General features: G+C 34.9%; 4 protein-coding genes across 6 annotated transcripts; all 4 read right to left on the bottom strand.

The window, feature by feature from the left end:
- Positions 1–1978: 1978 nt before the first annotated feature.
- On the bottom strand, positions 1979–5425 carry LOC125187625 (EIN3-binding F-box protein 1-like). Its single transcript, XM_048084245.2, has 2 exons — positions 5168–5425; positions 1979–4593 (listed from the first exon to the last, which is right to left on the bottom strand). Exons 1-2 carry the CDS (start codon positions 5190–5192, stop codon positions 2717–2719), a joined length of 1902 nt encoding a protein of 633 aa, XP_047940202.1. The 5' UTR covers positions 5193–5425; the 3' UTR covers positions 1979–2716.
- A 9457-nt stretch (positions 5426–14882) lies between these two features.
- Positions 14883–16901, bottom strand: LOC125191305 (DNA-directed RNA polymerase II subunit RPB7). Of its 2 annotated transcripts, XM_048088821.2 has the most exons (8): positions 16741–16901; positions 16227–16318; positions 15946–16111; positions 15813–15863; positions 15438–15503; positions 15265–15333; positions 15118–15193; positions 14883–15012 (listed from the first exon to the last, which is right to left on the bottom strand). In XM_048088821.2, exons 2-7 carry the CDS (start codon positions 16310–16312, stop codon positions 15128–15130), a joined length of 504 nt encoding a protein of 167 aa, XP_047944778.1. In that variant the 5' UTR covers positions 16313–16318; positions 16741–16901; the 3' UTR covers positions 14883–15012; positions 15118–15127. The 2 variants fall into 2 exon arrangements, with proteins under 2 accessions (XP_047944778.1, XP_047944777.1); XM_048088820.2 differs by lacking the exon at positions 16741–16901 and having other exon boundaries at positions 16227–16728.
- Positions 16902–17183: 282 nt separating this feature from the next.
- LOC125191306 (uncharacterized) lies at positions 17184–21567 on the bottom strand. Of its 2 annotated transcripts, XM_048088823.2 has the most exons (6): positions 21312–21567; positions 21078–21218; positions 18188–18438; positions 18009–18096; positions 17502–17568; positions 17184–17410 (listed from the first exon to the last, which is right to left on the bottom strand). In XM_048088823.2, the coding sequence occupies exons 2-6, from the start codon at positions 21143–21145 to the stop codon at positions 17357–17359; spliced, it is 528 nt and encodes a 175-aa protein (XP_047944780.1). In that variant the 5' UTR covers positions 21146–21218; positions 21312–21567; the 3' UTR covers positions 17184–17356. The 2 variants fall into 2 exon arrangements, with proteins under 2 accessions (XP_047944780.1, XP_088913993.1); XM_089057867.1 differs by lacking the exons at positions 21078–21218; positions 21312–21567 and adding an exon at positions 19947–21030 and having other exon boundaries at positions 18188–18443.
- Positions 21568–23382: 1815 nt separating this feature from the next.
- LOC125186463 (uncharacterized) lies at positions 23383–24344 on the bottom strand. Its single transcript, XM_048082829.2, has 2 exons — positions 24169–24344; positions 23383–23868 (listed from the first exon to the last, which is right to left on the bottom strand). Exons 1-2 carry the CDS (start codon positions 24287–24289, stop codon positions 23627–23629), a joined length of 363 nt encoding a protein of 120 aa, XP_047938786.1. The 5' UTR covers positions 24290–24344; the 3' UTR covers positions 23383–23626.
- Positions 24345–25357: the final 1013 nt, after the last annotated feature.

Raw genomic sequence — 25357 nt, 5'->3', positions numbered from 1 at the left:
GGTAAGATATGGAATGATATTTTTCTTTTATTTTAAACTACGGAACAAATATCATATTGGTCCATGTTACAATTTCATTAATGTTCAATATATCTATTAGTTAAAGTTTTATTTTAAACTTAGGGAACAAAAATATTATAATAGTCCATGTACAGTTTCAATGTTACTTTGAACCTGTCGTAACCAATCTCTGGCAATTGTAGATTTTTTTAACAAGTGGATTCAAATTTAAAGACCGTACACCAATGAACTTGAATCCAAGATCTTGATTAACAAAATTTCAATCCTTATTCAAATGAAAATTAATTAGTAATTAAGTGGACGCAACTTTAAGTCTATCTTCAATGCATATCAGACAGGTATGCCCATAGAAAAAAATTTAAATAGGCTATTGGCAAAATTAGGCCCTAAGAATTGCAATTACTAAAAAGAACGTTATATCACAATTACTCATTAATTTACTCCGAACTAGGTCCCTACACATTGAAATTTTTTTACTTAACTTCTCTTTATAATAAAATAATTTTTATATGGTGATAACAATTTAATAAGAATTATATCAAAATTATAAAAAAAATTCATACGTTTAATAAAAAAATCCATTCAGACGAATCACCCACGCAATTATATATATCATCCAATTAAGTAGAAAAGGTTGGATTTTAGCGAAGTTTTCTGGTCCTCGTGTTCCATCAACACACGGCGGATTTGGGGAGGGTGTAAAATTCGGTATGTCAAAATTTGAAAACCTTTACCTTACCGATATTTCGGCATGCCGTACCGTGTTGCAGTATACCGCGGTATACCGCAAATCATACCTGTTTGATATATAAAATATTGAAGAATTGAGATTTAGAATTAGGACAGAATAATGAATTAATGATGGCTGCTACTGCTTTACGAATTATGCCTCTAATCTTTCTTTAGTATTAAAAATATAAATATTATAATTTTATAAATAATATATATATTAAAAAAAATATTTATTAACGGTATATTATATACCGTAATTTTGCAGTACATACCGTAATTGCGGTATGATGCGGTATACCGCGGTATATGCAAAATCCATACCTTTACCGTACCTTAATCTACCGGTAAGGTATCATACCGTACCGAAAAGTGCGGTATACCGCAAATTTGGTATTTTCGGTATTTTTTCGGTATGGTAAGTGTGGTATTTCGGTATGTTTTGTCAGCCCTAGGTGTAGCCCACCCCTTGGACCGTCCAGAAGGCTTCGAGTTGGGAAACACCATGACCGCGCCCCTACTCTTTGGTTTATTTTTTTATTCATATGAGATCTTATTTCATGCATACCAAAAATGAACTCTTAAAATACTACTCCATTTTCCAATACATGGTCATCCTCGACCGTTAGGAAACCTAATTTTGTCTTAGGGTCGGCAAGAAAACATACCTCGTCACCTTGATTGCAAAATTCTTTTTTAAGAAATAAACAACAAACGATCTCATTTTGAGATTCGTTTAACTTAATTAATAAAATTACAAATTTACCCACCATTAAATTAACAAAAAATAAATTCTTATACTTCCACCTGAATCACTTGATTGATTATATGCCGCCCCCAAAATTGAAACAAATAATGTGTAAATTGGGTGGAAGAAGTAGGCCTACAAGTAAAAAAAGCAAGTACATTGAACCATAAATGTGTATGAATATAGATATACTAATAGGGAGGAAGCATCCTCTGCCCTCAACGACTATGTCTACTTTCTTTGGCCGGTGGGGTTTCTATGCTTACTTATAACCCAACATTATTATAGACATTGCATTTTCTATTTTTCAGTCATTCCAAATTCCCCATCAAATTATGTTTTGCACTCGCACATTTCTATGAATCATGTACTTATATATCTAATTAGTATATTTCTTTTATGGACATATGAATGTAAATTTAAAGGCGCGAAACTTTGATTACCAATAGAATGAGAAATAGCAAGATGATGAAAGAATCATACACAAAACACAATTTCATTTCCTTATTGAACATAAAAAGGGTAGTAATTACATTGTAGAATCAAGAAATGAGGTAAGCTGCAGAAATAGGATATTTCAATCCTATAAAAAAGAAGAAACAGAATACCTCACTCTCAACTCCACAACAGAGTATTACCACCCAATACACAAGCTTAACAAGCACAGACACTCAAACAGAAGAAACCATAACACTCACACTACAAAACACAGAAACTAGCAACAGCTTTATCGACACGGGACCAAGTACAACGAAGACTAGACGAGACGAACATCACCACGAGACATGGAAATGAAAACTTTATTGACACAATATGAACGATGGCGGAGGAAGTACTGGTGGGGGGCTCAGGCGACGAGGAGGAGCACCACAGACGGGACGTGAAGGTGGATAGCACGGGGCTCAGACAACGAGTAGCACCATAGGCGGGACGGGGACGGGGACGGGTTGGTCGGCAGCGCGACACGATAGCCGTATTGGCTAGAAACCAAAGGCAGTCAAAGAGGCAACCTCTCCCACAAGAGAGGGCTAAAAAGGGGGGTTTTAACAGGCTTGTTAAATACAAAGAAGCCTGCAAAAATGGGGTAGCAGATAAAAAACTGATTCGCCTTGGTCTCCACGGAAAACAATCGAGTCGGGCCGATCGACCAATGCCTATGTTGCACGCGCTCGCGAAAAATCACTGATCGTCGTGTGATGCCATCCTCGCCCGATCGACTCAAGAAAGGATATCACATCTCCACAATTTCTCAGTGAGCATCTCCACTTTGCTGTTGCTGATGGAGTTGCAGTGCTGGAGATTCAAGCCGACGAGTGTCTGCCCCAGTCTCTCGAGAGCGGGAATGCTCTTGTTCGACACCATCGAGCACCCCGACAAGGAGAGGACCTGCAGATTAGATTGCACTCCACGCGAAAGAGCAGCAACACCAGCATCCGTGACCAAACACCTGGAGACGTCAAGGTCATTGAGTAACGGGCAACTCTCGGCCAGCGCTGCTAGAGTTGCATCGGTGATCTTTTGGCACCCGTCGAGATTCACCAATTCAAGAGTCGCACCGTGCAACCTAGCCAAAGCCAAGATCACTTCGTCGGTCAAATTCGAGCACTCGCTAAGATCAACCTTGGCGAGCCCCGCCTCACAGCATTCTAGGAGCGGGAGAAGCCCTGTGTCCGTGATCCCGCAAAGTCCACTCAGATCCAGGTGATGTAGGTGGGGGCATAGCTTCCCAACCATAGCCAAACTAGTACTTCCGAATCCGGGACAGCTCCGGATCGACAAAGAACGAAGAGACTCGCAGGGGGAGAGCGTTGGAAAGTCCATCGATAGATCCTTGATTCCCATGCATTTAACCAAAGAAACAGATTTCAATTTTGAACTGATGCAGGAAAGAGCAGTCAAGATCCCTATTTGTGTAATCCTATTGCATTCCTCCAACTGCAAGTATTCAAGAGAACTCGTTGCCTTGGCAAAAGCCACGAGCCCATTATCAGACACAAAGCAACACTTACGGACACACATGTGTTTTAAGTTTGGGCAGCCCTTCCCGATTGCTTCGATGCTCAAGTCGGTTATTCCCCGGCAAGAACTAACGGTCAGATTCGATAGCGATTCAAGACCTCGTGCATTGCCCATCACCCAGAAGCCTTTTTGGCTCACATTTTGAAGCCCACATAGAACAAGATTCGCAATGGCTTTTCCGTAGTGGCCTATCACAGCAACCGAGTAATCTGTGATGTTGAGCGACTGAAGTTTCACCTTTGTCAAGGCAGAGGCCGATGACAAAAGGCAGGCAATTCCCTGATCCCCAACACGCGCGCAGTCTTTGATAGTGATTGACTGCAGCTTCGGACAGAATTTGGCAAGTGCTTGAAGGCCGTCATTGCCAATGTTTGAACACGACTCGATATTCACTGCAGTCAAATTGGGACAACTCTTTGCGACGGCAGCCAAACCCTTGTTAGAGATTGAAGGGCATTGGCACAGGTCTAGCTTCTCCAACGAATGGCACTCTCGTGCAATCTCAAATAGTCCTTCGTCACCGATGGAGGGCACATTCCACAATGAGAGAGCCTTGAGGGAAGGGCAACCGCGAGCTATCGCTGACATACCAAAGTTAGAAACCTTCCTCAACGAGTTGCTTCCCCTGATAGAAAGCTTCCCAAGTCCCCCGCGGCTAGATGTGCCAACTGCAATGGCGGCAAGCCTGACATCCGTCGCTTTCTTCCCTTCCACACACCTAGTGAGGTACCCATCGCATTCCACTTCCATATCCTCATCCGCGGAGACATGTTCCTTGTTGTAGAACTCAGAGCTGCGAACGCTGCTCAAGATCGTGAGCCAGCGCTTTGAAACACATGCTGCGGAACTCCTCTCCCGGCCACCAGGTAAGCGCCTGAAGATCTCGAATAAGCACTCATCTGGGAGGACATCAACAGATGGTCTGTTATCCTCGAAGAAGTTCCCACTAATGACGCAAGGGCCGCTGATCCGCGACCGCTTCCTTGGAGGGCAGTAGATCTCCACGTGGGAGTTGGAGAGTAAGAGGCCGGAATCTCCGGAACGCAATGAAGCCCCAGAATACAGATCATCATCACCTGATTGGATTGGCCAGGAATTGATGTCAGCTAAATTGAATCAAGATTGTTCTTAAATGGGAAGATCCTAATTAATTCCATTTACATAAATGTTTCTTTCCAAATCATAACTGGATTACTACCTTAGAACCATTTCTTGATCTCTTTCATTCCAATCAAACTAACCCCAATTATCTTCCTACCTCAAATAATGGATTCTAAACACTATTAAGTCATACCAATTTCTAGAGCAAGGACTGTGATTGCATATTAGTCAGCTAAAAAAATAATTGGTAATTCCAAATTCAGTCCATTTCTAACCTAGGAAAGATTCTCATGAATACAATCAAGACTAATCCCAAAATTCTAACAATTTCTATAGCAAGTTACATGTCATAAAAAGATTATGATTGCATATTCACCACTAAAGAACTTAGCCAGCTAAGAAAATCATTCCCAATTGCCCAATTCCAAATACAGTCCATTTCTAACCTAGGAAAGAATCTCATACTCATGAATATAATTAAGACTAATCCCAAAACACAATCCATTTGTGAATCTCATAAATCAATTAAATCCTGGTAAATCAACTGACCTCTGTAATTGACAAGAGCAGGCATGGCTGTTTCTCACAAGAAAATCCCCAAAGGAGAGCAAAAAAGATCACTTTTATAAGCAAAATCAACACAGCCCAGATGAAGATTAGAGCCAATTTTTGCATTCCAAGACAAGATAACCCAAAATCTTAATGAAGAAACCCAACCCCAACAACCGTAGGGCAAAAAGAGAGAGGAGAGAAGAGAGAGAAAAGAAAAGGAGGTGTTTTTCCACAGCAAATGTGTGCTGAGAATATATATAAATGAGGCAAGAATAGCAACATGCATGAATATAAATATAAAATCAGATTAAAATAAAAGAATTGGGTGAGGTGTCAAAAGTCATTAGATTCATGATGATGGCTGGAAAACCCTCAATCCTCATGAATTCTTGCATAGTTCAATGAATCAATACCCCAAACCGGCTTTTTCGGTCATTTTGCCACTTGGGCCATATTTTTCACCTCCGTTTTTTAATCACAACTATACTATAATTGATGCAACATATACAAATTTTGTTATTTCAATTTTACTAAATTAGACTAGTCTTTATCCAATGTGTAAATGGATTTTTAATGTCCCAATTTTGGCTGAGACATTATCTTCTGACTATTTTAAACTTTTTCGGCCTAAATAGATAATTTTATTCATAATAACGAGAGTATAAATCTATCATTTATTGCAACAAATAAAGCTAGTTAGAGGCTTGTTTAAAATTACTATGCTAATTATAGCATAGAAATATAGACATATAGACATTTCCTTGCTAAATTGCTTGGGGCTAAATACTACGTAGGTTCATTTATACAATGCGCTTTAATTGAGCAGAAATTTACATCTAATGATCTAAATAATACTCCTACTATTTCAAAGTTCATCATTAATAAGTTTGTATTGACTGAATTTTTGAAGGTTTCATATTCAACTTTCTTAAGATAAAACGAATGTCTCGCAATTCTTATTTCTTAATGTGTTAGATTATCAAAATATATTACATATAATTGTTAATGATATATATATATATAATGAATTATGTACTTAATGGTAGAATAAAAAAAAGTGTAAAACTCATCTTGTAATTAAAAAAGAAAAAGGCAAATGCGAAAATTTCAAATTTACCGGCATATTTATATGCCATTACTCCCATCTTGACTTCTTGAGTGATTTGATTTTGGTGAAATAGTCATATTACAATTTTTATGTGAAATATTTAATTTTCTTTTTAAGTCAAATATATTACCACTCTCTTAAATTTATAGTACTCCAGTATTTAGATTATTTAATAATCATAGTACAGTACTATAATTGTAAATCGTTTCATTCCTAAAATTTATATGTATACACACTCAAATTTCTTCTTGTGAACTCCATCCGACGTAGGAAATTTCAAATAAATTCCTAAAAATTTATGTACATACTTAATTATTTAAATGTAAGATAATATTGTATGCCACAAATTTCCGAGGAAATTTCAGTTTCCAATCAATTATTTATTCGAATCGATTCCATGAAGCTAATAACACCCAAATCTTGGAAAATCTAACCACGCCGTTTAGGAGGAAATTAATAAATTGAAAATTTAAACCCAGTCAAGACGGTGAATGAAATAGGATAACAAAAAATTCATTATTTTTTAGGAATTGATTATGATTTGTGTAGAGATAATGGCGTAGAGGCATGAATTTTCAATTATTTTAATGAGTCCAAGCTCCCAAATCCATAAATGTAGGGATTCAAATAATTGTGGATTAATTTGGTGAGAGATTTTACTTGAATAACAAATAAAACAAGGTATATGTACGTATATACATGGAGGATAATTTACTACAATCATGAAACATTTGAGATTAAAAAAAAAAAAAAAGAAGAGAAGCTAGTATATACTTTTACCTATCTTATCTTTATGAAATTATAAATTGTTTAGATATTATTACCAAAATTAATGCTCTAAATAAGGCGTAATAAGTGTTTTATTGCTATTTGCATCCAACTCGTCGAATAAAATTTTAGTGCTTCGGCTATTCGTGCATTATTAATGTGGTTTTACTCCAATTTACGTTAATTCCACACCAATATGGTTTTATTGTAATTTGCATTAATTACACACTCAATATTTACTACAAGTTCACCTCTTAGTATTAACTCAATAACTCATCTACAAAAGTATAACCTTCAATGTTCTATGTAAAATTGATATTCCCGCCATGCCACGTTCTTCATGAATTATTCGAAAACGTCGCACGTTATCGTTATAATTGTGAGTTAGACATTACGTTTCACGATCATGATGCATGCCAGAGTGGAACTAAGCGTGAAGTATATAAATATCGGGAGATGTCACCGAATCTGTACGGACAATCAGGATGTTTTTCATTTTCTTGACTTGGGGAAAGGAATGGAAATGCTTAATCTCCAAACCTCTTTATTTGCATAAAAAGATGTTCACTACTTGAATACGCTTAAATTCATCCTATATAACTACACATTTTAATGTATGTATTGATAAATGATAATATGTGTCTGATATTTTTTTAGTTGAACTATGTACCGATAGTTTCATCTGTTCGATTAATAATCCAAATTTTAAATTACTAATATAAACGAAGCATCAAACTCGTAATATAGTAGAATTATTATGAATACATGCAGTACTCCATCCGCCACATAATAGATGTCACACTTTTTTTTTTTAGTTTGTCCCACAAAAAAATGTCATATTTCTTCTTTTGGAAAAAGTCCCTCACACATCAATTATAAAAATTATATTTCCACTCACCACGAGCATCCACATCCGTGCTCTTAGCTAAGAGCACGGAAGTGGGCCCGGACCCACTTTTACTGTTGTCCTTAGCTAAGAGCACAACACCCACATCCGTGCTCTTAGCTAAGGACAAGCTCAAGAGTCCCACCATTCTATTATTCAATTTAAATAAAAACATTTCCACAATATTAAAATGCATTAAAATATCCGAAATACTATTACAAATTACAAAATAATTAAAAATTACATAATTAAAATCCTAAAAATTAAAAATTACACAATTAAAATCCTAAAAATTAAAAATTACACTACTCGTTGCCGAATTTCGCCCAAATGTGATTGATTAGATCTTTTTGTAGCTCAGTGTGGGCTCTTGTATCGCGCATTGTGTGTCTTCTTTCCATTCTCTTGTTCACCGTCGTATGCACACCTCGGCGTGGGGGAGACCTCGCGGTTGAGCTTCCGGCTTCATCCTCGTCGTAAAAGTTACCCGTCATCGGTCTTTCGTCAGCTATAATCATGTTGTGCAAGATAATACATGTGTACATGATGTCGGCGATATTCTTAACGTACCAAAGCCGAGAAGGGGACTTCACAATGTTGAATCGGTCTTGAAGGACACTAAAAGCTCTTTCGACGTCTTTCCGAGCAGACTCTTGACGCTGCGCAAAAAGAATCCGTCTTTGCTCTTGTGGATTGCTGAACGACTTCACGAAAGTCGACCACCTTGGGTAGATACCATCGGCGAGATAGTAACCCATGTGGTATGCATTTCCGTTGACGGTGAAGTCGATCGCCGGTGCTACACCATTCAAAACATCATCGAAGAGTGGTGAAGAATATAACACGTTCAAGTCGTTGTTGGATCCGGCAACACCGAAATATGCATGCCACATCCATAGGCGGTAGTCGACGACCGCTTCAAGGATAAGCGTTGGGCCGCCACCTTTGTGGCCGCTTAAGTGTTGCCCCCTCCAAGCAGTCGGACAATTCTTCCACTTCCAATGCATGCAGTCAATGCTGCCTAGCATACCGGGAAAACCGTGGACTGTTTCGTGAAGACGAAGCAACTGTTGACAATCGTCGGTGGTGGGTGCCCAAAGGAATTCCTCGCTGAAAGCAGAACGAACGCCATCGCAAAAATTCTTGAGGCATAGGATTGCAGTTGACTCACCGACATGCAAATACTCGTCGAAGAGGTCAGCCGTTTGCCCAGTAGTAAGTTGTCGGATGGCACAAGTACACTTTTGTAACGCCGTGAGACTTTGCCGACCGGTTGCGTCTGCACCTTCTTGAAAATATTCAACGCGGGTGGACAATGTGTTGACAATACGCATAAACAACCGTTTTGACATACGAAAACGGCGCCGAAAGTAATCTTCTGGATACCGCGGCTGGTCGAAAAAATAGTCGGCAATGAGCCTTTCATGGGCTCCCTCTCGATCACGAGGGATGTAGCGAAGTTTTGCTCTAGTTGGTTGAGGAGGAGGGGCGGGGGTATTAGCGGCGACATAGGCTTCATAGGCGGCACGATATTGTTCATAATATTCTTGTTCTTCGCACTCCACTTCCGCAATGATGAATGTGTGTAGATGATTTTGGGATAAAAAAAAAATTCACAAAAATCCAAAAAAACGTCTATAAATGGCTCTATTTTTTTGGGAATCCAAAAATATTTTTTTTTATTTTTCGGTATTATTTTGAATTATTTATGATTTTTTTTAAAATATAAAAATAAAAATCGAATTTGCCAACGGCTATGCCGTTGGCCAATAAGAAGACGCCACGTATGGCTGCTCAGCGGCACGGACGTGCCCTTAGCTAAGAGCAGCGCCGTGCCGCTGGCACGGACGGACAGCTCGCATCGGCGGACGGACGAGCTCGTGCTCAGCTGCACGGACGGACGAACGGCAAAACGAAACCGCTGCAGATGCTCTTAACACACAAAATAACATCTCCTAAAATCATGTGTCATCTCCCAAGTATGACATCCACTGTAGGACGGAGAGAGTATTATCTTTAAGTTGGCTCAACAATAAAAGTTTGTCTGGACACGATAAGTGTGACGTGAATAAGTTGATTAAGAAAGATAGAATCATTGAATATGGTACAAGTACTACGTACCCTAATATTTCACTTTCATTCTTTAATTGATAGTCATAGTGTACATGAAATCCAAGAGTGATCAACTAATACATTTTATATTGCCGGTATGTGTCAAATGATATTGTAATAACACATAGTAATAAAATTGAATTTGTGATTGATATATCATATATGCCTCGATTTGAGCAAAACACCAAGTTGTGGTTGCGTGCCACAGTACATCGTATTCGTTCCTTAAACCAAACCCAACTTGCTTCAACAACTGGTAACAGCTTGTGTTTACAATTTTATTATGATCAACATGATTAAATCAAATCATATTTATAAATATGTATACTTTGTTTTACAGCTCCGATTCATGTGACGGATTTCCTCCTACACTCTACTACCCTGGCTAATTTATTGAACAACTTTAATTATTATCGAGAAGAGAATTAAAAAAGAATTCGATTCTCGTTGTGGTACCAAACTAAACATTGTATCTATTTTCCTTGTTTTTTATTCGTTTTTCTTTGGGTAAATATTAGCAAGCCATCGAACGCATAATTGCAAAACGTATTCAATGTTTTAGAAAAATATTCTCTGCGTCCCAAATTATTTTCAATGTAGTATATACTTTATTTCGGATCATTCCCAAACCATTTATTTTATTTTCCTTTTTTAAAAATTAAAATAAGACTTTAATCTCCTTCATACTTTACTCCTTTTTCTTTTTTTCATACTTTATTTTCTATCAATTTAACCTTTAAATGGAGGGAGAATATTTTTTATAAAAGAGTCGTTTTTTCACTGTGGGATATTCCATAGTAAAAATCATTTTCACTTTTATTTTTTATTATACTATATTCTTTCTTCACTTAACATACATTAAACATTTACTATTTCTTAAACTACGTATCAAATATAGTATTATATATCCTGGAACAAAGAGAGTATTTCTCTTTCTCAGGCTCAATCTAACGAACCAATATAAATATTAACATACATTAAACATTTACTATTTCTTAAACTACGTGTCAAAAAAAAATGCATATAGTATTATATATCCTGGAACAAAGAGAGTATTTCTCTTTCTCATGCTCAATCTAGCGAACCAATATAAATACTAATTTGGCAATGTTTAATTTAGAAATTATTAATTAGTTGAGATTTGCATGCCTAATAAAAAAAATGGGTATTCTTATAATCAAATGTCCCAGGTTTAAATCCTGCCAGCACATTAATTATAGGGTGTGTTTAACCAAGCATGTGACTAGGTTTCGTAGTGCAATTTATATTTCGTGCATAGGGACCGATAGAGGTGGAGTTGCACGAAGTCCGTATGTTTCACCAAGCCCACAGCCAAGTTTTTTTAGTGCAATTCATGTTTCATGCACGGAGACCGATGGAGGTGGAGGCGTGCAGAGTCGGCTGACCCTACCGTTGCGTACGAGTATCGGAAAGTTTATTAAGTTCAATCTTTTGAGTCATCGTTGACCCTACATTCTACAACTTTGGCTCATGAATTTTGTTTACTGATTCTGTCACTGTGCATATAGTTTATACTCCCCCTGTCTCACGTTACTTGAGTCATTTCTTTTTTGCACTCATTTTGAAAAAATAATAATAAATAGTTAAAGTGGAGAGAAAGAAAAGTAAGAGAGAGAATAATGTAGAGAAGAGTCTTAACTATAGTATTCTCTTTTTTACTTTATTTTTTCTCCGCTTTAATTATTTATTATTATTTTTTCAAAATGAGTGCGAAAAAGAAGTGACTCAAATAACGTGGGACGGAGGGAGTATAGACTATTGCACGAGAGAGAGGAGCCCGTCGGACGCAATTCCGTTATTAGGCAATCACATCGAATATCGGTTACAAATTGCTCTTATCATAGTGAAAAAAGCATAGGTATAAACAAAATAAAGAATGTAAGTGCAAAAATAGAAAAAGAGGCAAAGAGGTTGTTAAAATTGTCACTACATATATATCCATTGAATATAGTAATGTTTATATATAGGCTACACTGATTCACATATATAGTTCTATTTAAATAAGAAGTCGTCTGAATGAGTTGCACGTAAATTAATTATATATATATAATATATATGTAGGGGTATAGATATAGATGCACACGCAGACGCAGACGCAGGCACATAAAATTGTCTGAGTTAAGTGAATTTTGTTCATATTTGACTTCTCTTACACCAGTAGGCATGCAATGCAACGGATCCCTACAATATGCCAACAAAAATAGCTTTATCAATGTATATTATATATACTACTACATCTTTTTCTCTAAGTTACTTGAATATGGCTTGACAAAATGAATGACTATCGTTGTCCTTATTTGAAAATATATAAAATTAAGGTGAATGTATGTAAATTCATTATGCATGTATATGAATGTGATGTATCTACATGTTTACCACTCCAATTACAACGCCATATATATATTTTGTTCTTATACTGCAATTAATTAGTGTTGAAAATATTGCAATATTATAATTATGCACGTATACATGTAATTTGACACATTGTACATGGCGCCACATTATACTAAATTAATTAAAAAGTTTAATTTATTGTATGCCTTCCATTTCGTTTCTGTGTCTTTCAATTTGCTGTGTTTTCAAAACAAATTACTAGTTAAGTAATTTACAAGAAGATTATAAGTTGGTATGGAAAATTAGAGAGTTTAATGAATTGCCAGAATTATGACATATGTAATTAATTTATACTAATGTGAAATAAAGTTAATATAAAATCAAAATTTAGCAAAAATTTAGTAATCTAGCAGCAAATTAACAGAATTTATATGTCTATACGATAGGAAAAGGTTGAAAATATTGTATAGTGCGATACACACATGAAGTTGATTGGAATATGGGATGGACTTGTGTTAAATGCGTGTGAGAAATATTTTAGAGAATCGGTGGGTTCCACATGTAATCCGATTAATACATATTTGTGGGACGTGCAATGAACTTCACAAATTGATTAATTAATGCATTAATACACAAATAAAAATCTGGGCCATTAGTTTCGAGAAGACGCGCCAACAAAAAATTAACAAGATTTCAATCACTACATAACAGTAATCATGTTAAGTTATTTTGCATTATTTTGGGGCTGTTTTTATCTGTTTTTCCTTTTTTTATTTTATTTGAAGAGTAAAATTATTTATTGATTATACTCCATGTTGCTACATATTGATAATAAAATAGTAACAAATATATATTTTATAGGATGTCTTATTTGTGATTTTCGTTTATCCAATTTTTTCTTTTTTTTTTCCATTTTTCTTTTTTCTCCTCTCTACTTATTTTTTCTTCCCAAAATATGATAATGACAATCGAATTCATTTTTAAAAATCAAAAGTATCAATAGTTTACTGAAAAGGAAGCATCGCCTGAAAATATTGTTCAACAACACATAATAAAACTTTCATGACAATAATAGAGCTACTTTATTCAGGAGAATAAATCTTTACATCAAATTTCACGATTGTTTCATTCGTGAATGTTGCAATCCTAATTTCTTTACTCATAAATGGTAGTTTCTCGAAGTGACGAACAAGAACGTGATGTATCATGTGTTGTTGAAACTTGAAAGTTATATAGCAAAGATACAACTATTATGAACCCATAAATGTTGTGGAAATACATTGGAGAATGACCAAAGTTTTATAGTACTACTTGTTTTCAGAATTTTGTAATTTTTCTTAGTTTTATATTTTAATTTAATCATGTATTCAATTTAATTAAAAAATATACTATAATATACTAGTATAAAATAAGAAAAAATATTAAAAAAAGATGAATCATATGAATTGTAGAAGGGATTTCATAGATAAGTGGCTGAGTATAGTTGACAGCAGATAAGTAAGACAGACTAAATAATGGAAAAAAATAGTGTGAACACAGCGCAGGAATAATCAAGGAAAAGGAATGACTGATTTTTGGTTGTTAAATATACGTCGTTTTTCTTTGGACTATCAATATTGAAAAATTAGGAAAACACATTATTCATTGATATCCATATTCCAATTCCGGAATTAAAATTCAGGTACTCAAATTTCCTTTTTAGGTATTGTATGGAATTGAAAGGACAAAAAATTACCATAACTGAACACACACAACTCTACACATTTTATCTATCATTTTTAACATATCAAAATTTGCAATATCTCTGAAAAAATCATTGGATGATGAAGATTTCTTGTATTGATAGAAAAGCCTATATTTCAATCACCAGTGTCCATTCTAGTTCTTTCCATTGTAGCATACTAGTACAATATATTAATGTATACATCATTTTTTTTCTAAATTTAAACATAATACGATAAAATTATGGGAAACATAAGCACTCACTCACTACTACTGTAGGAAAAATCCAAGCCCCTTGCAAAATGCCGTCAATTCAGTTAGGATACGGGACCTCAAGCACCAACCTTTTCGAAAATATTTCCTTTTAAGAGCATCCGCAATGGGCGTGGGAAGATGTGCCGGATCGCTTGGAGAAGCCTGGCCCACCCCATTGCCATATTTAGTTTGTATTTGTCCACAATTGTTACACATATTTCTCTTGTTTTCAGTTTCACTTTTTTTTTTCTAGTTTTTAATCTTAAATTTTGGTTTAGAAATGCTTTTTCTGATGAAGATAATTATTTCGCAATTAAATTTAGAGCTAGACATTTCAAAATTAGGTTATTATAGTATCAACTACTTAGTCTACTTTTTATCACAGCAGCATAGTTTTAGTCACTTTTAATCACAGAAAGACAAGAATAGTTTAAGAGGTTTTTGCAGATTAAGAGAGAATTTTTATACCAACTCCAACAAGATGAATAGGAAGAAATAACACTGACTTTAACCATTATAACAACCCTTGGAAAATTCACCAAAAAAAACTGTTTTGAGATTCACAAAACAGAATTACTTGCCAATTTGTTTTCATTTTTGTTGGCATACACTCTCCACGCCCTAATGTTGCTGAACCTTAACCATCAAAATATGCAAACTGTTAGATGATGCTGATCAAGACAAAAGTGTATTCCAACAAGAAAATGCAGATCAAGTATGAATAAATACAGCTAAGCCTACCAGACACATATCAGGAGTTTGCACCTGGATCACTGATCACACCAAGAAAATCGTCTTTTATGGTGCCGATGCAAAACTGCAAATACAAAAAAAACAAAATATTACAGCCGGTAGAAAGTCATGCCGATAGATAAACAGAGGGCATACAATTTCTGTTGCATCAACTCGAGTTCCAATTATCTTCAGCCTAACTTCACTTTCTTTCTGTATTTTGACCTGTCAATCATTTGAAAAACCAACCCAAGGGCATGATGATTATTGCGTAAGAAGATCAAATAACAAGTTCTTGCAGTCGAAAAAGGACAAAGAGGGCTACATACAGATCCATCAGAAGTAGTGTAATTTGGGATATCACCAGCTTGGAACTCCATATCATCAGGTATCAACTACATATTGAAAATAAGATGGTGAAAAGTTTACATTTGGGTTGAAGGATTTTCACTATGCGAAACATCACGAGTTTATAGTGAGGTGTTCAAATTGGTAGAAGAGAGTATGCATAATCAACTAAGGTAAACAGAGGAGCATAGCTGAAAATAGTAACACAACACCATTTTGTTAAGTTGAAACATAACTATAAACCAATGCTGATAACAAGTACTGGATCAGATCATCCTAAGAAATGCTGAAATGAAAGATATGCCAAAAAACAAAAGTAAAAAAGTGAAATAACAGACCAAAACAAAACCACTTACATGATTTGATACAAAAACTTGGACAGGACCTGCCTCAGCAAAAAATCCCATCTGAAAAAAAATTCATAGTATGAGAAGAAATGTATAAACGCATAGCACAAAATCATGACGGGACAACAATCATAAATATGACCTTGTTAACCATTGTAACAACAGCTTCCAGAATCTCTCCCTTAAAAGGTCGAAATACAACACACTGGTACTTAACCGGGAAAGTAACAAATCCAGTCCCATCACGAATCAACCCTTTCCCAACATTGTCAATCCCAGTTATTGCAACAACAAACCCATGGTGACCACTGCCATAACACAAATAACAAGTACAATATGTGAATTGTGCTATCCTCTCTTTCTATAACATCAATGCACAAAAACTTGAAAAGAAACACCAATGTAGAATCGCGATTGTGTAACCTGCAAGTGCCTTCGACGTCTTTCATGAGCTTGGTCACGAGCTTATCCCGGAGATCACGGCCAAAATGACGAGGGTGTAGTTGCATGTTTCTCTCCAATACCATGTGGAAAAACATCCTTTCGATGATTAGACTAGAACTAGTTTCTTCACTAGAGCTTAAAGTTTGCAGTTTGCACCATATTGGTAAGATCATTTCATAAAAATTCAAACTTGCTTGTATGATACCATCATGTACATAAATATAAACACAATCAATTTCAGGTTTGGAAAATTACATATCGTTATACAAGCATTGTGTATGTACAGTTAATGCCAAGGTATAACCATCAAAATTGCTACTGAAACTAGTACTACGAATTCTTTTATCACAAACATAACGTTCAATGTCCAACCTCATCTATCATTTACTGGAATTCGTCGACTCAGAAACAACACTAATCAAGAAAATCTTTTTCTTCCAAATTTTAATTTGTGCTCCAAAAAAAAAGAAACGAAATTGGGGTAGAAGATTACCGCAGGTTTAGATGTACGGAACAATGAAGCGGCGCGTTTGCTTTGCTATGGCGACCTCTCTTCAATAATTCAATTCAGCTTGTCGATTTCCCGGCAAAAACTACTCTGTTTAGATTGCTGGGCCTCTCACTATAGGGTTTACTAGAATATCATTTACTAGTATTAATTTAGTTTTAAGTCATCAAATGCTAAATTACTTTCTAAATTAAATAGTTGTACGTTGTTAATGATTTAAAATTTGAAGATGACTGGTCGGGCATTTGATAAAAAAAAGTCTCATATTCGAATTACATCAATGCTATATACGGAGTATATGAAATGAGGGATAAAATCACAACAATATGTATGAATTAATGTTTACCATATCAAAGTATATAATAAAACTACAAAAAAAAATAAAAATCAACAGGATTGAATGGTTTCAAGCTCAAGAATGAAAAATGTTGAACAAAAGATAACACAAATATATTCATGTTATTAAAATATTTCACCAGAATTTGCACAATTATCAATCTCTAACCCTTTGCAAACTATACATCAAATAATCCCATTTCTTTAAAAGCTCAAACTTAAACAGTATATCAGTGATCAGAAGATAAAACAGTTTCTGAATCTATCAATCATACAACCCCTCTTGGTCCCATATATCCACCAGAAAATCAACCATTTCCTGCAAAACATAATACAGGCGTCGATTTAGTTGGAAAATCTATCACGAAATGCGTCTTGAGTAAGTAGCAAGAACTGCTCGAGTAACTCACAGAGAGAGGAACGGGCTGTGGGAACCGCTTGCTTGTCCCCAGCAGGTTCTCATAACTTGCATTCCAACTATACGAGCGCCAAAGAATCAGTGAATGTGACAGAAAACTATTTCAAGTGCACTAAAAAAGTAGTCAAGGAAGCATAAAAAAAAAACTAACAAGCATCTATTGTGTATGAAACATTAGCCAAAAATGTAACATGCTATACAGATTTTAAATTTTCTACGAGGGACACATGGGCGCATCTGTCCTAATTAAATCCTAAGTTGTGAATGATAAATTCTAATTAGGGATCCATAAATCCTAATCACAATTAATTAACTCTAATTGGACCGGAGTTTTTGCATTTTCAACTAGAACTGTACATCTGCAAAAAAGAACCACATTTCAAGATGTCTCTGATAAGAGGTTTTGTCTAGACTTCTTATCCATGTTAATGGCTCGGAATAAACCCAGGAGCACATTCATGCATTTGGCTAAAGTCAAGAACAAGGCGAGTTAAAGTACCTTAATACAGGTTCTCGATTTTTTTTAGGGGTTTGGGACTTCTTAGTTCCGACCCATTGAGCCCGGCTTTGGTTCCATAGCAGCAGACCTGAACCCACAACAGTAATTTTTAAAACATGTTAATAACCGATCAACTTTACTTTCATTTTATGAATAAGTGCCAAATAGATAGAACTTGCCATGATTTATAAACTCTGGAGGGTTGCTAGCACTGCCACTGCAACTGACACTTTGATTTGAGACGCTGATTGATGAATAGCTTCTCTGAGACTGAAGCGTGCTGTTCTCCAACAAATCACACGTGCTGGTGCTCCAGAAGTCGTCTGACATGCTTTGTTTCTTCACCAGCTGGCCTTGTATTCTTAGTCCTTTTGATGGTTCGTCCACAGCAGTGATCGGTTGAGATTTATCACAGCAACCAATACAACTTCTGTGCTGTTACAAGCGATGTTTATACACGTTTTCCATAAATATAGATGAGAAGACAATAGAGGTTTATGCTAGATCAGGAAAATAAGCAAAAAAAAGGAACTGTCACAGATTCCTGTTTGGTGATACAGCTCCGTAGTCCCTACACATTTTGACATTCTAAATTTCTTATCTTTCTTTCTCATAACTGGCTGAAGGAGCATCAACTTCAAATGCTGACCTTTAACCATTCATGATGGATGTTGACATCATCAAATGTGCGTTAAATGCGGAGACAGTCAATTTAAGCCTCAAAGATTCTTCGAGAGTAACTAACAGCATTCTATGACTATAACAATCATACCTTTCTCTGTGCACCTTAACTTGTTCAGTTTGGTAAGTTAATTTTGCCAACCAAATGAGATGTGGAAAATTTCATGTGACTATCCATTATTTGCCTCTTAGCTCATGTTACTTTACTTTGTGGTTGCGAAAATAACCAACAACACACAGTTGTAGGAAGAAAGCAGAATTTTTGGTGGATAAGTGACTGACAATCAATCCTTTGAATCAAGGAAATATAATGTACGTATAAACTTAATAAACCAATCAACACTATGGAAAAGTTGATCGAAGTCAATTTATTATCAATGCTACGAAGAATTTGGAAGATCAATAACTTATTGTTTTTAATATTTCGGGTACATTTATAGCCCTAGTCTTATAGCACTAAAAAGAAAACTGGACCCCCCTTCAAATTCTGCCACTGCCGTGCTTATTTTTTTCAGCTCTAAATTTAAAAGTAGATACAATGAAACTACATGGTTTGGGCTCTAAACTTAAACTGAAAATAAACAATACATATACTTATCCAACCCTTAACTAGAAACCAATCACAGGTACATAATTGGAACAGCGTGACATTTCCCACCACACAGAAATATGAGGAAGAATTATATAGAGGTCCAATGGACTTTGTTAGCAGCTTGGATTAACCATTTTGGCAAAGCAAGAATGAAAGTCAGAGTTCCTAGCAGGTTCGCTGTATCATTGTACCAAATATGAGGAAGAATGAATGGTTGCGGGGAGGCCCCATAGACCCGGGCGTTACACAGGGGGTTGTTATTTGATTATCAGAAACCAATGTGCTAAAGCTTCTTAACTTTTCCTATCAAATTCCCATTTTGTGGGTGATGTTATTTGAGTATCAGAAACCATTGTGCTATGGCTTCTTAAATTTTCCTAGGAGTACTAAATTCCCATTTTGTGGGTTTCAATGGCTAACATAATTTATTGGCAAGATCTAGCTAAAAAGTATTCAGTTGTTTGAAGGAGCTCGTTGACAGAACCAATAAACATGTCGAAAAAATTGGAAAATACAGAATTCCAGAGTCTTACAAATATTGTGACAACCGCCAAATTTATTTAAAAAGAGACACACTGAGAGAGAACATTACATGCTAGTAAAATATAACTATAAAACTTAAAGTCTCAACTGCCACAATACTTAAACTGAGTTACATCCCCTACCTGGCATATTATTTGCTTTTTCTTTAGTTTTGAGCTCATGTAAAACCAGTCTTCACACCTCAGAAAATACGGCCAGAGTTAACTAATTCTCTACAATTCACTTGGGTTCTCCTTGAGTTTATCATATCTAGCACTACCTCCCCCAATTTAAATAAATGTAGAGTCTCTGATCTCATCCTGAACCACAGCTTGGAGCATCAAATAGGAGGATTAAGATTTAAAATAAATTTTTATCATGCAAGTGCTTATTCTCAATTTGGATGCCTATGGCATTGTCCATTTGATGGTCCAAAAAGGTATTGCGGATGGCTGCAATACGTGAATGGAAGTATAGCACGCACATATACAAATAATTTACATATTTGACGAACAAAAACCAATCTTACTTTCAAGCTTAACATGATTGTTGAAGTATAAAAGGGAAGACATTATATATTCAGAGACTACTGGTTGCTACTACTAGATCAATCAAGCGTTAACTGTGTTAGTCCTCTTTGCCTTTTCATAGGCATACATACAAAATTGTTGGATGAACTTGTACCACCTGGTAACCAAACCAGATACGTCTGATCATGTTATTAGTAATTAATGCAAAATTTCCAAATATTCCTTCCAAAGTAAACAACTTGGGTCGTCATTTATTCATGTAAGATTTCTCCACTGAGTTCATCCCGACACACTGGATCCACGATTCATCTAATTTCTGAAGACCGAGCCTCCAGGCTCCAGGTTACCAAATGAAGGGAGCCTCCTAAATTATTACTACCATTTATAAGTTTCCTATTCAAATTTATGATGACACTGTTTACCAAGTGATGAGTTCAAACCGAATCAGAAAAACAAAAATCAGCTCGATTTCCTACAAAACAGAACCATGATGCTTCCTAGATCACAATTTCATAATCTAAAACAGAGAAAGCCCATTGTCATCGCATTTTCAAACAAGACACACAAAGAAAAGGGGGAAAGGAAAGACAAAAATATAGATAAATCATACTACTCCATACAAACTCTAGTCATGACAAACTGATTCAATCAATTCAATAATCAATCATACAGTCGATCAAATAATAAAAATAATCGAAAAAAAAAAAAAAACTATAAAAAACAGATAAAAATGAGAGCACATACCCCATGCAAGCAAGGAAATGGCTGATCCAAGAACTGAACGAACTGTGCAACATCATATATCTAAACATAAACGCCCAAATAAAAATGCGATCTTTCTCCCAAATCAAGAAACCATCAGATTCCAATAGATTAACACAGACCCTGTTAATATTTCAACATAATCAGCATCAATCTCGTAACAAAATCCCTCAAAAACCTAAATAAAAAATGTCAGATTAGAATGATTTGGTTTACCTGAGAGAAAAAGCAGGCACCGCCGCAAAGAGGACTTTACAGTGCAAATCAAGATTTACTTTATATGTTGATATGAATGATATGATTACGGCCTTATCCACAACATTTAGACTCTAAATTACGACCCTTTTATATGCTTATACGAATGATTACGAAAGATGGGTGTCGAAATTGCAAATCAGTGAGTGTTAAAGATAAAGTTTTGGGAGAATGGGAGTTTGTAGATGGTGAATTTTTGGGGTTAGGTGACAGGTAATCATCTAAATCTTTTCCTTTACTAATTAAACTACCAAAATCTTTTATTAAAAACACACAACAAAACTCCCAAAAATATCATCAATCCAATTATTTACATTTTATTCGGATCCGAAATACAGGTGGGTCCGTTCCAAAATTGGAGTCATGAATAATTTAAATAGCTCGATTTCATTTTTTTGGAATTAAAGAGAATCAACGAAATCAAATGGGTTCGTTCCAAATTGGAGTCAACTTAAATATTAGCTCGATATTTTATTTAATTAAAGAGAAACAAGTTCCTAAATTATCTCATGATATAAACTCTAATATTTGAAGGGATGATAATGATAATTAATAATTTTATCAACTAAGCTTTTATCGTGTAGCTCGCTAGTTTTCTTTTACCCCTTCTCAAATTCCCCCTATTTAATTATAAACGGAAAAGCAAAAAAAGTAGACTAATAGTCGTATAATGATTGGCATTCCAATTTGTAGGCAAATTTAATAAAATATCACAAAAATAAGGAGGTTCATTTTCCCGACACCCAATCAGCCCGAAAAGGTTATTGGGCGGGCTGATTAAGCCCAACTTTTACGAGCCCAACATTGCACGAAGACCAAGTTCATCCAACTTTCTATTGTTTTATTTTTTTTTATACCATCAATAGATTTCTGTAACCTATTTTATGATACCAATATGGCAAATAGCATTAAAATTCGTACAAGCTGAAATCTTATCAGCGATAAAGTCCAAAATATCAAATATTCCCTCCGTTTTCTAAAAGTAAAACTTTTAAAATGACATGATCATGATCAGTTTTAATATAAAATTAATAAAATAAGAGAGATAAAAATAGATTTATTAATTAAAAAAAGTATGCACTTTTTAATTTTGAATTTTTTTTTCTGTTTATTAAGGTGAGACTCGATTTTCACTAATAATAAGAAAATTTTAATTATTTTTTCTTTTCATTCGTCTTTTACTTTGTCAACTATGCATTAAAACTCGTAGTCAATCAAAAGTGCATATTCTTATATAATAAGAGGAATTACAATAGAAGACTCGTGATCACATCATTCATTCCCTAGCATTACATAATGATTTTAAAAACCTTTTGTCACTATTTATTTATGAAATTCCATACTTAATACTCCGTATAAACTATAGTTTTAAATTATCCGAGAATCACGCTCAACCATCCATTTGTTCTTATTTCAACTTTTACAACTTACAAGTATACTATTTAAAACAAGGGAAATCGAATAATAACGCATGACAAAGATTTTGGCACATGCATTTAATTTAGTACAATATCCTCTCAATGTAGAATTTCAAATTTTGTTAGAGACTGAAACCTAACTGCTTTCTTGCATTGTCTAGAGTTTACTTCCCCATATGCACTCCTGCCAATTGGTTTGTCCAACAATCTTGTGACACTTGTCAGCATCTTATTGGTGGAATTATAAAAGAATAGGTCAATCATAAAAGTAAGTTGATGAACTAATGTATAATGCCCAATTATTGGCCTCTATGCAGTTGTTAAAGGGTGGGAAAGATATTGGCACATAGCACCTAGTCTTGATGTATTTTATATTTGAATGTAGACTTTTATTAGCTCACCTCACGCATTACTTATAAAAATTTATACAAATTTATACTAGCATGTATACCATACATCACACCCACGATAATAATAAAATATTATAACGAGTTGATTACATAATTATTCAAAATTTGCATTCAAAAGGCAACCCCAATTTGGGTTCTATTTGTTGTGTATCATGAGAATTGAGAACTACTAATGATAATACTAATCAAATTTGGAATGAGAAATTTAAAAAGATCATGTGCAAATTGCAATTCTATCACCGAACTCATTTTCTTACATGCAAACTCTCCAACAATCTTCATACACTAACACATCATCCTCGACCCCTTCAAATTGGGCAAGAAAATTTGGTCTTTGTACATACCTCAACTCTCAAATGGCCAAATCTGACCCTACCAAACTCATAGAACCATATTAACAAATGATGAATTTTTTACAAAAAAAAAGAGAGAGAGAGAAGATGATTTATCAACATGAATATGTGATCTTTTGGAGGACTCTATCTCTCAAAATGCCATTGTAAAGGGCCATTCTATTGGCTGGCATTTCTTGAATTTTCCTGCCTTTCTTTGAAGTGGTTGGATTTGAATATTTATGGAAGTTAGCCTTGTGTGATTTCCTATATTCTTCACTATTCCCAATTGGGTCCACCACATCTTCTGCAAAGTGCACCTTCTTCATCTTCTTTTTCTTTATTTTCTTCCCTCCATCTGCCCACATGCAATTTTTTAATTCAATTTATATATATATAATGAATAAATAAATATATTTTCCATGTAAAATGAAACATTACAACTAGAGTCTAAATAAAATACAATACATAAATAGTTGCATATATACAAAAAAAGCATTTATTTATCTTATCATGTTAGTATTCAAAGATCTCATCCATGATTCTTGGACAAAAAAAAAATTGAATAATTTTGGTAGTCGAGAAAAACTGTGTTTTCATTTCCCATTTAAGCATGCAGAAGGCAATCGAAAATTGGAAATTAAAGAAAATGTCAAACCTGAGGAAGGAAAATGGGAAGTGGGCTTATGGAGGCGGAGAGCGGCGAGGAGAATCACCGTGCCGGAAAGTGCCATGGCGGTGGCGAACACCACGCTCTGTGATGACAGAATCGAAGACATGAAGGCTGATGATCAGTCAATTCTGACCCTCTGTGTTAGAGAGAGAAAAGTGAGAAGTGAGTTGGTGATGGGATGTGAAGGAGAAGAGGGAAAATGGTTTATTTATTTAATGTGGAATTGACTGGTGCATTTTTTATAATTATTTTGTCATTTCTTAATTATATTTTCCTCCATCTGTTTCATAAAAATACGAGAGTACGAGAATTAAGATAAAATTGATAAAACAAGAGAGACAAAAAAGAGTAGTTAAAGTAGTGCTAATGGATAGTGTGATCCACATTATTAGTATTTTTGGTCATATGAGTTTTAAATAATTTAATATATATAAATAATAAATTGGAATAACTTTTGATAACTTTAATAAATTGGGATAATTTTGGATAACTTTCTATAAATGAAGATGCATATATTTTTATGGAACAGATGGAGTATTAATAATTTCGAAGGCTATATTTATTTCTTTGAGACGAGGATATATTTATTTTTATTTCTTTATTGTTGATCCTTTGGATGAGTTTCTTTTCTTAGACGAGGATATTCTGATTTTACTAATAGAACTAGAATTTATTTGTATGAGGTTTTTGTCTTAAAGATCTGATGACGTCCGAACCACTTTGAGTTTTTTGTGCAATACTAATGTGCTATTTGACTTTATATATATAGCTAATCATATTTCTAATAGGAGTAAGATTTAATCAAGATTATAAAATTTTAATTAGGCTGATCTTATGTAATTAGACTGGCTTACTAAGAGTAGCTCATCTTAAAAAGTTGGGCCAAGAAGTCACTATTTTAGTGTTGTCATAAAAGAAAATCTATAACAAGGAAAAGAAACAGACTAATTAAAATCTTTTCTCAGGTGAGATGAAATATTATGCTGCGTAGATGTTGTATATATATACGACGAAATCTGCAAGGTAAATTCTGTATTATTTGTTCATACTTGCAAATAGTGGTAGTAATTAAACATTTTCCAAACCAATCAAATATTAATTGTTGTTCTAGAAACGCCGCCTGATGGAGCCATTTTTGTTGTTCATATGGGTAAGATTTGGGAATCAAACCCAG

This window comes from Salvia hispanica, chromosome 5 (genome assembly GCF_029641045.1).
Source record: "Salvia hispanica isolate PSC_SH4W2 chromosome 5, Shi_PSC_v1, whole genome shotgun sequence".
Lineage (NCBI taxonomy): Eukaryota > Viridiplantae > Streptophyta > Magnoliopsida > Lamiales > Lamiaceae > Salvia > Salvia hispanica.
The sequence above is the reverse complement of the archived record's forward strand: the minus strand, read 5'-3'. Positions and strand labels throughout refer to the sequence as shown.

Excerpts from the sequence above, each read along its gene's own strand:
- LOC125186463 (XM_048082829.2), bottom strand. The coding sequence starts at position 24,289 with ATGTCTTCGATTCTGTCATCACAGAGCGTGGTGTTCGCCACCGCCATG. Across the intron at positions 23,869-24,168 it reads TTCCCATTTTCCTTCCTCAG|ATGGAGGGAAGAAAATAAAG; the intron begins GTTTGACATTTT and ends GCATGTGGGCAG.
- LOC125191305 (XM_048088820.2), bottom strand. The coding sequence starts at position 16,420 with ATGATCTTACCAATATGGTGCAAACTGCAAACTTTAAGCTCTAGTGAA. Across the intron at positions 16,112-16,226 it reads GACGTCGAAGGCACTTGCAG|TGGTCACCATGGGTTTGTTG; the intron begins GTTACACAATCG and ends GTGTTATGGCAG. Across the intron at positions 15,194-15,264 it reads GAGTTGATGCAACAGAAATT|TTTTGCATCGGCACCATAAA; the intron begins GTATGCCCTCTG and ends TTGTATTTGCAG.
- LOC125187625 (XM_048084245.2), bottom strand. The coding sequence starts at position 5,192 with ATGCCTGCTCTTGTCAATTACAGAG. Across the intron at positions 4,594-5,167 it reads TGCTCTTGTCAATTACAGAG|GTGATGATGATCTGTATTCT; the intron begins GTCAGTTGATTT and ends CAATCCAATCAG.
- LOC125191306 (XM_048088823.2), bottom strand. The coding sequence starts at position 21,145 with ATGTTTAGATATATGATGTTGCACAGTTCGTTCAGTTCTTGGATCAGC. Across the intron at positions 18,439-21,077 it reads CATTTCCTTGCTTGCATGGG|AAGTTGTATTGGTTGCTGTG; the intron begins GTATGTGCTCTC and ends GTAACAGCACAG. Across the intron at positions 18,097-18,187 it reads TCCAGAGTTTATAAATCATG|GTCTGCTGCTATGGAACCAA; the intron begins GCAAGTTCTATC and ends TTGTGGGTTCAG.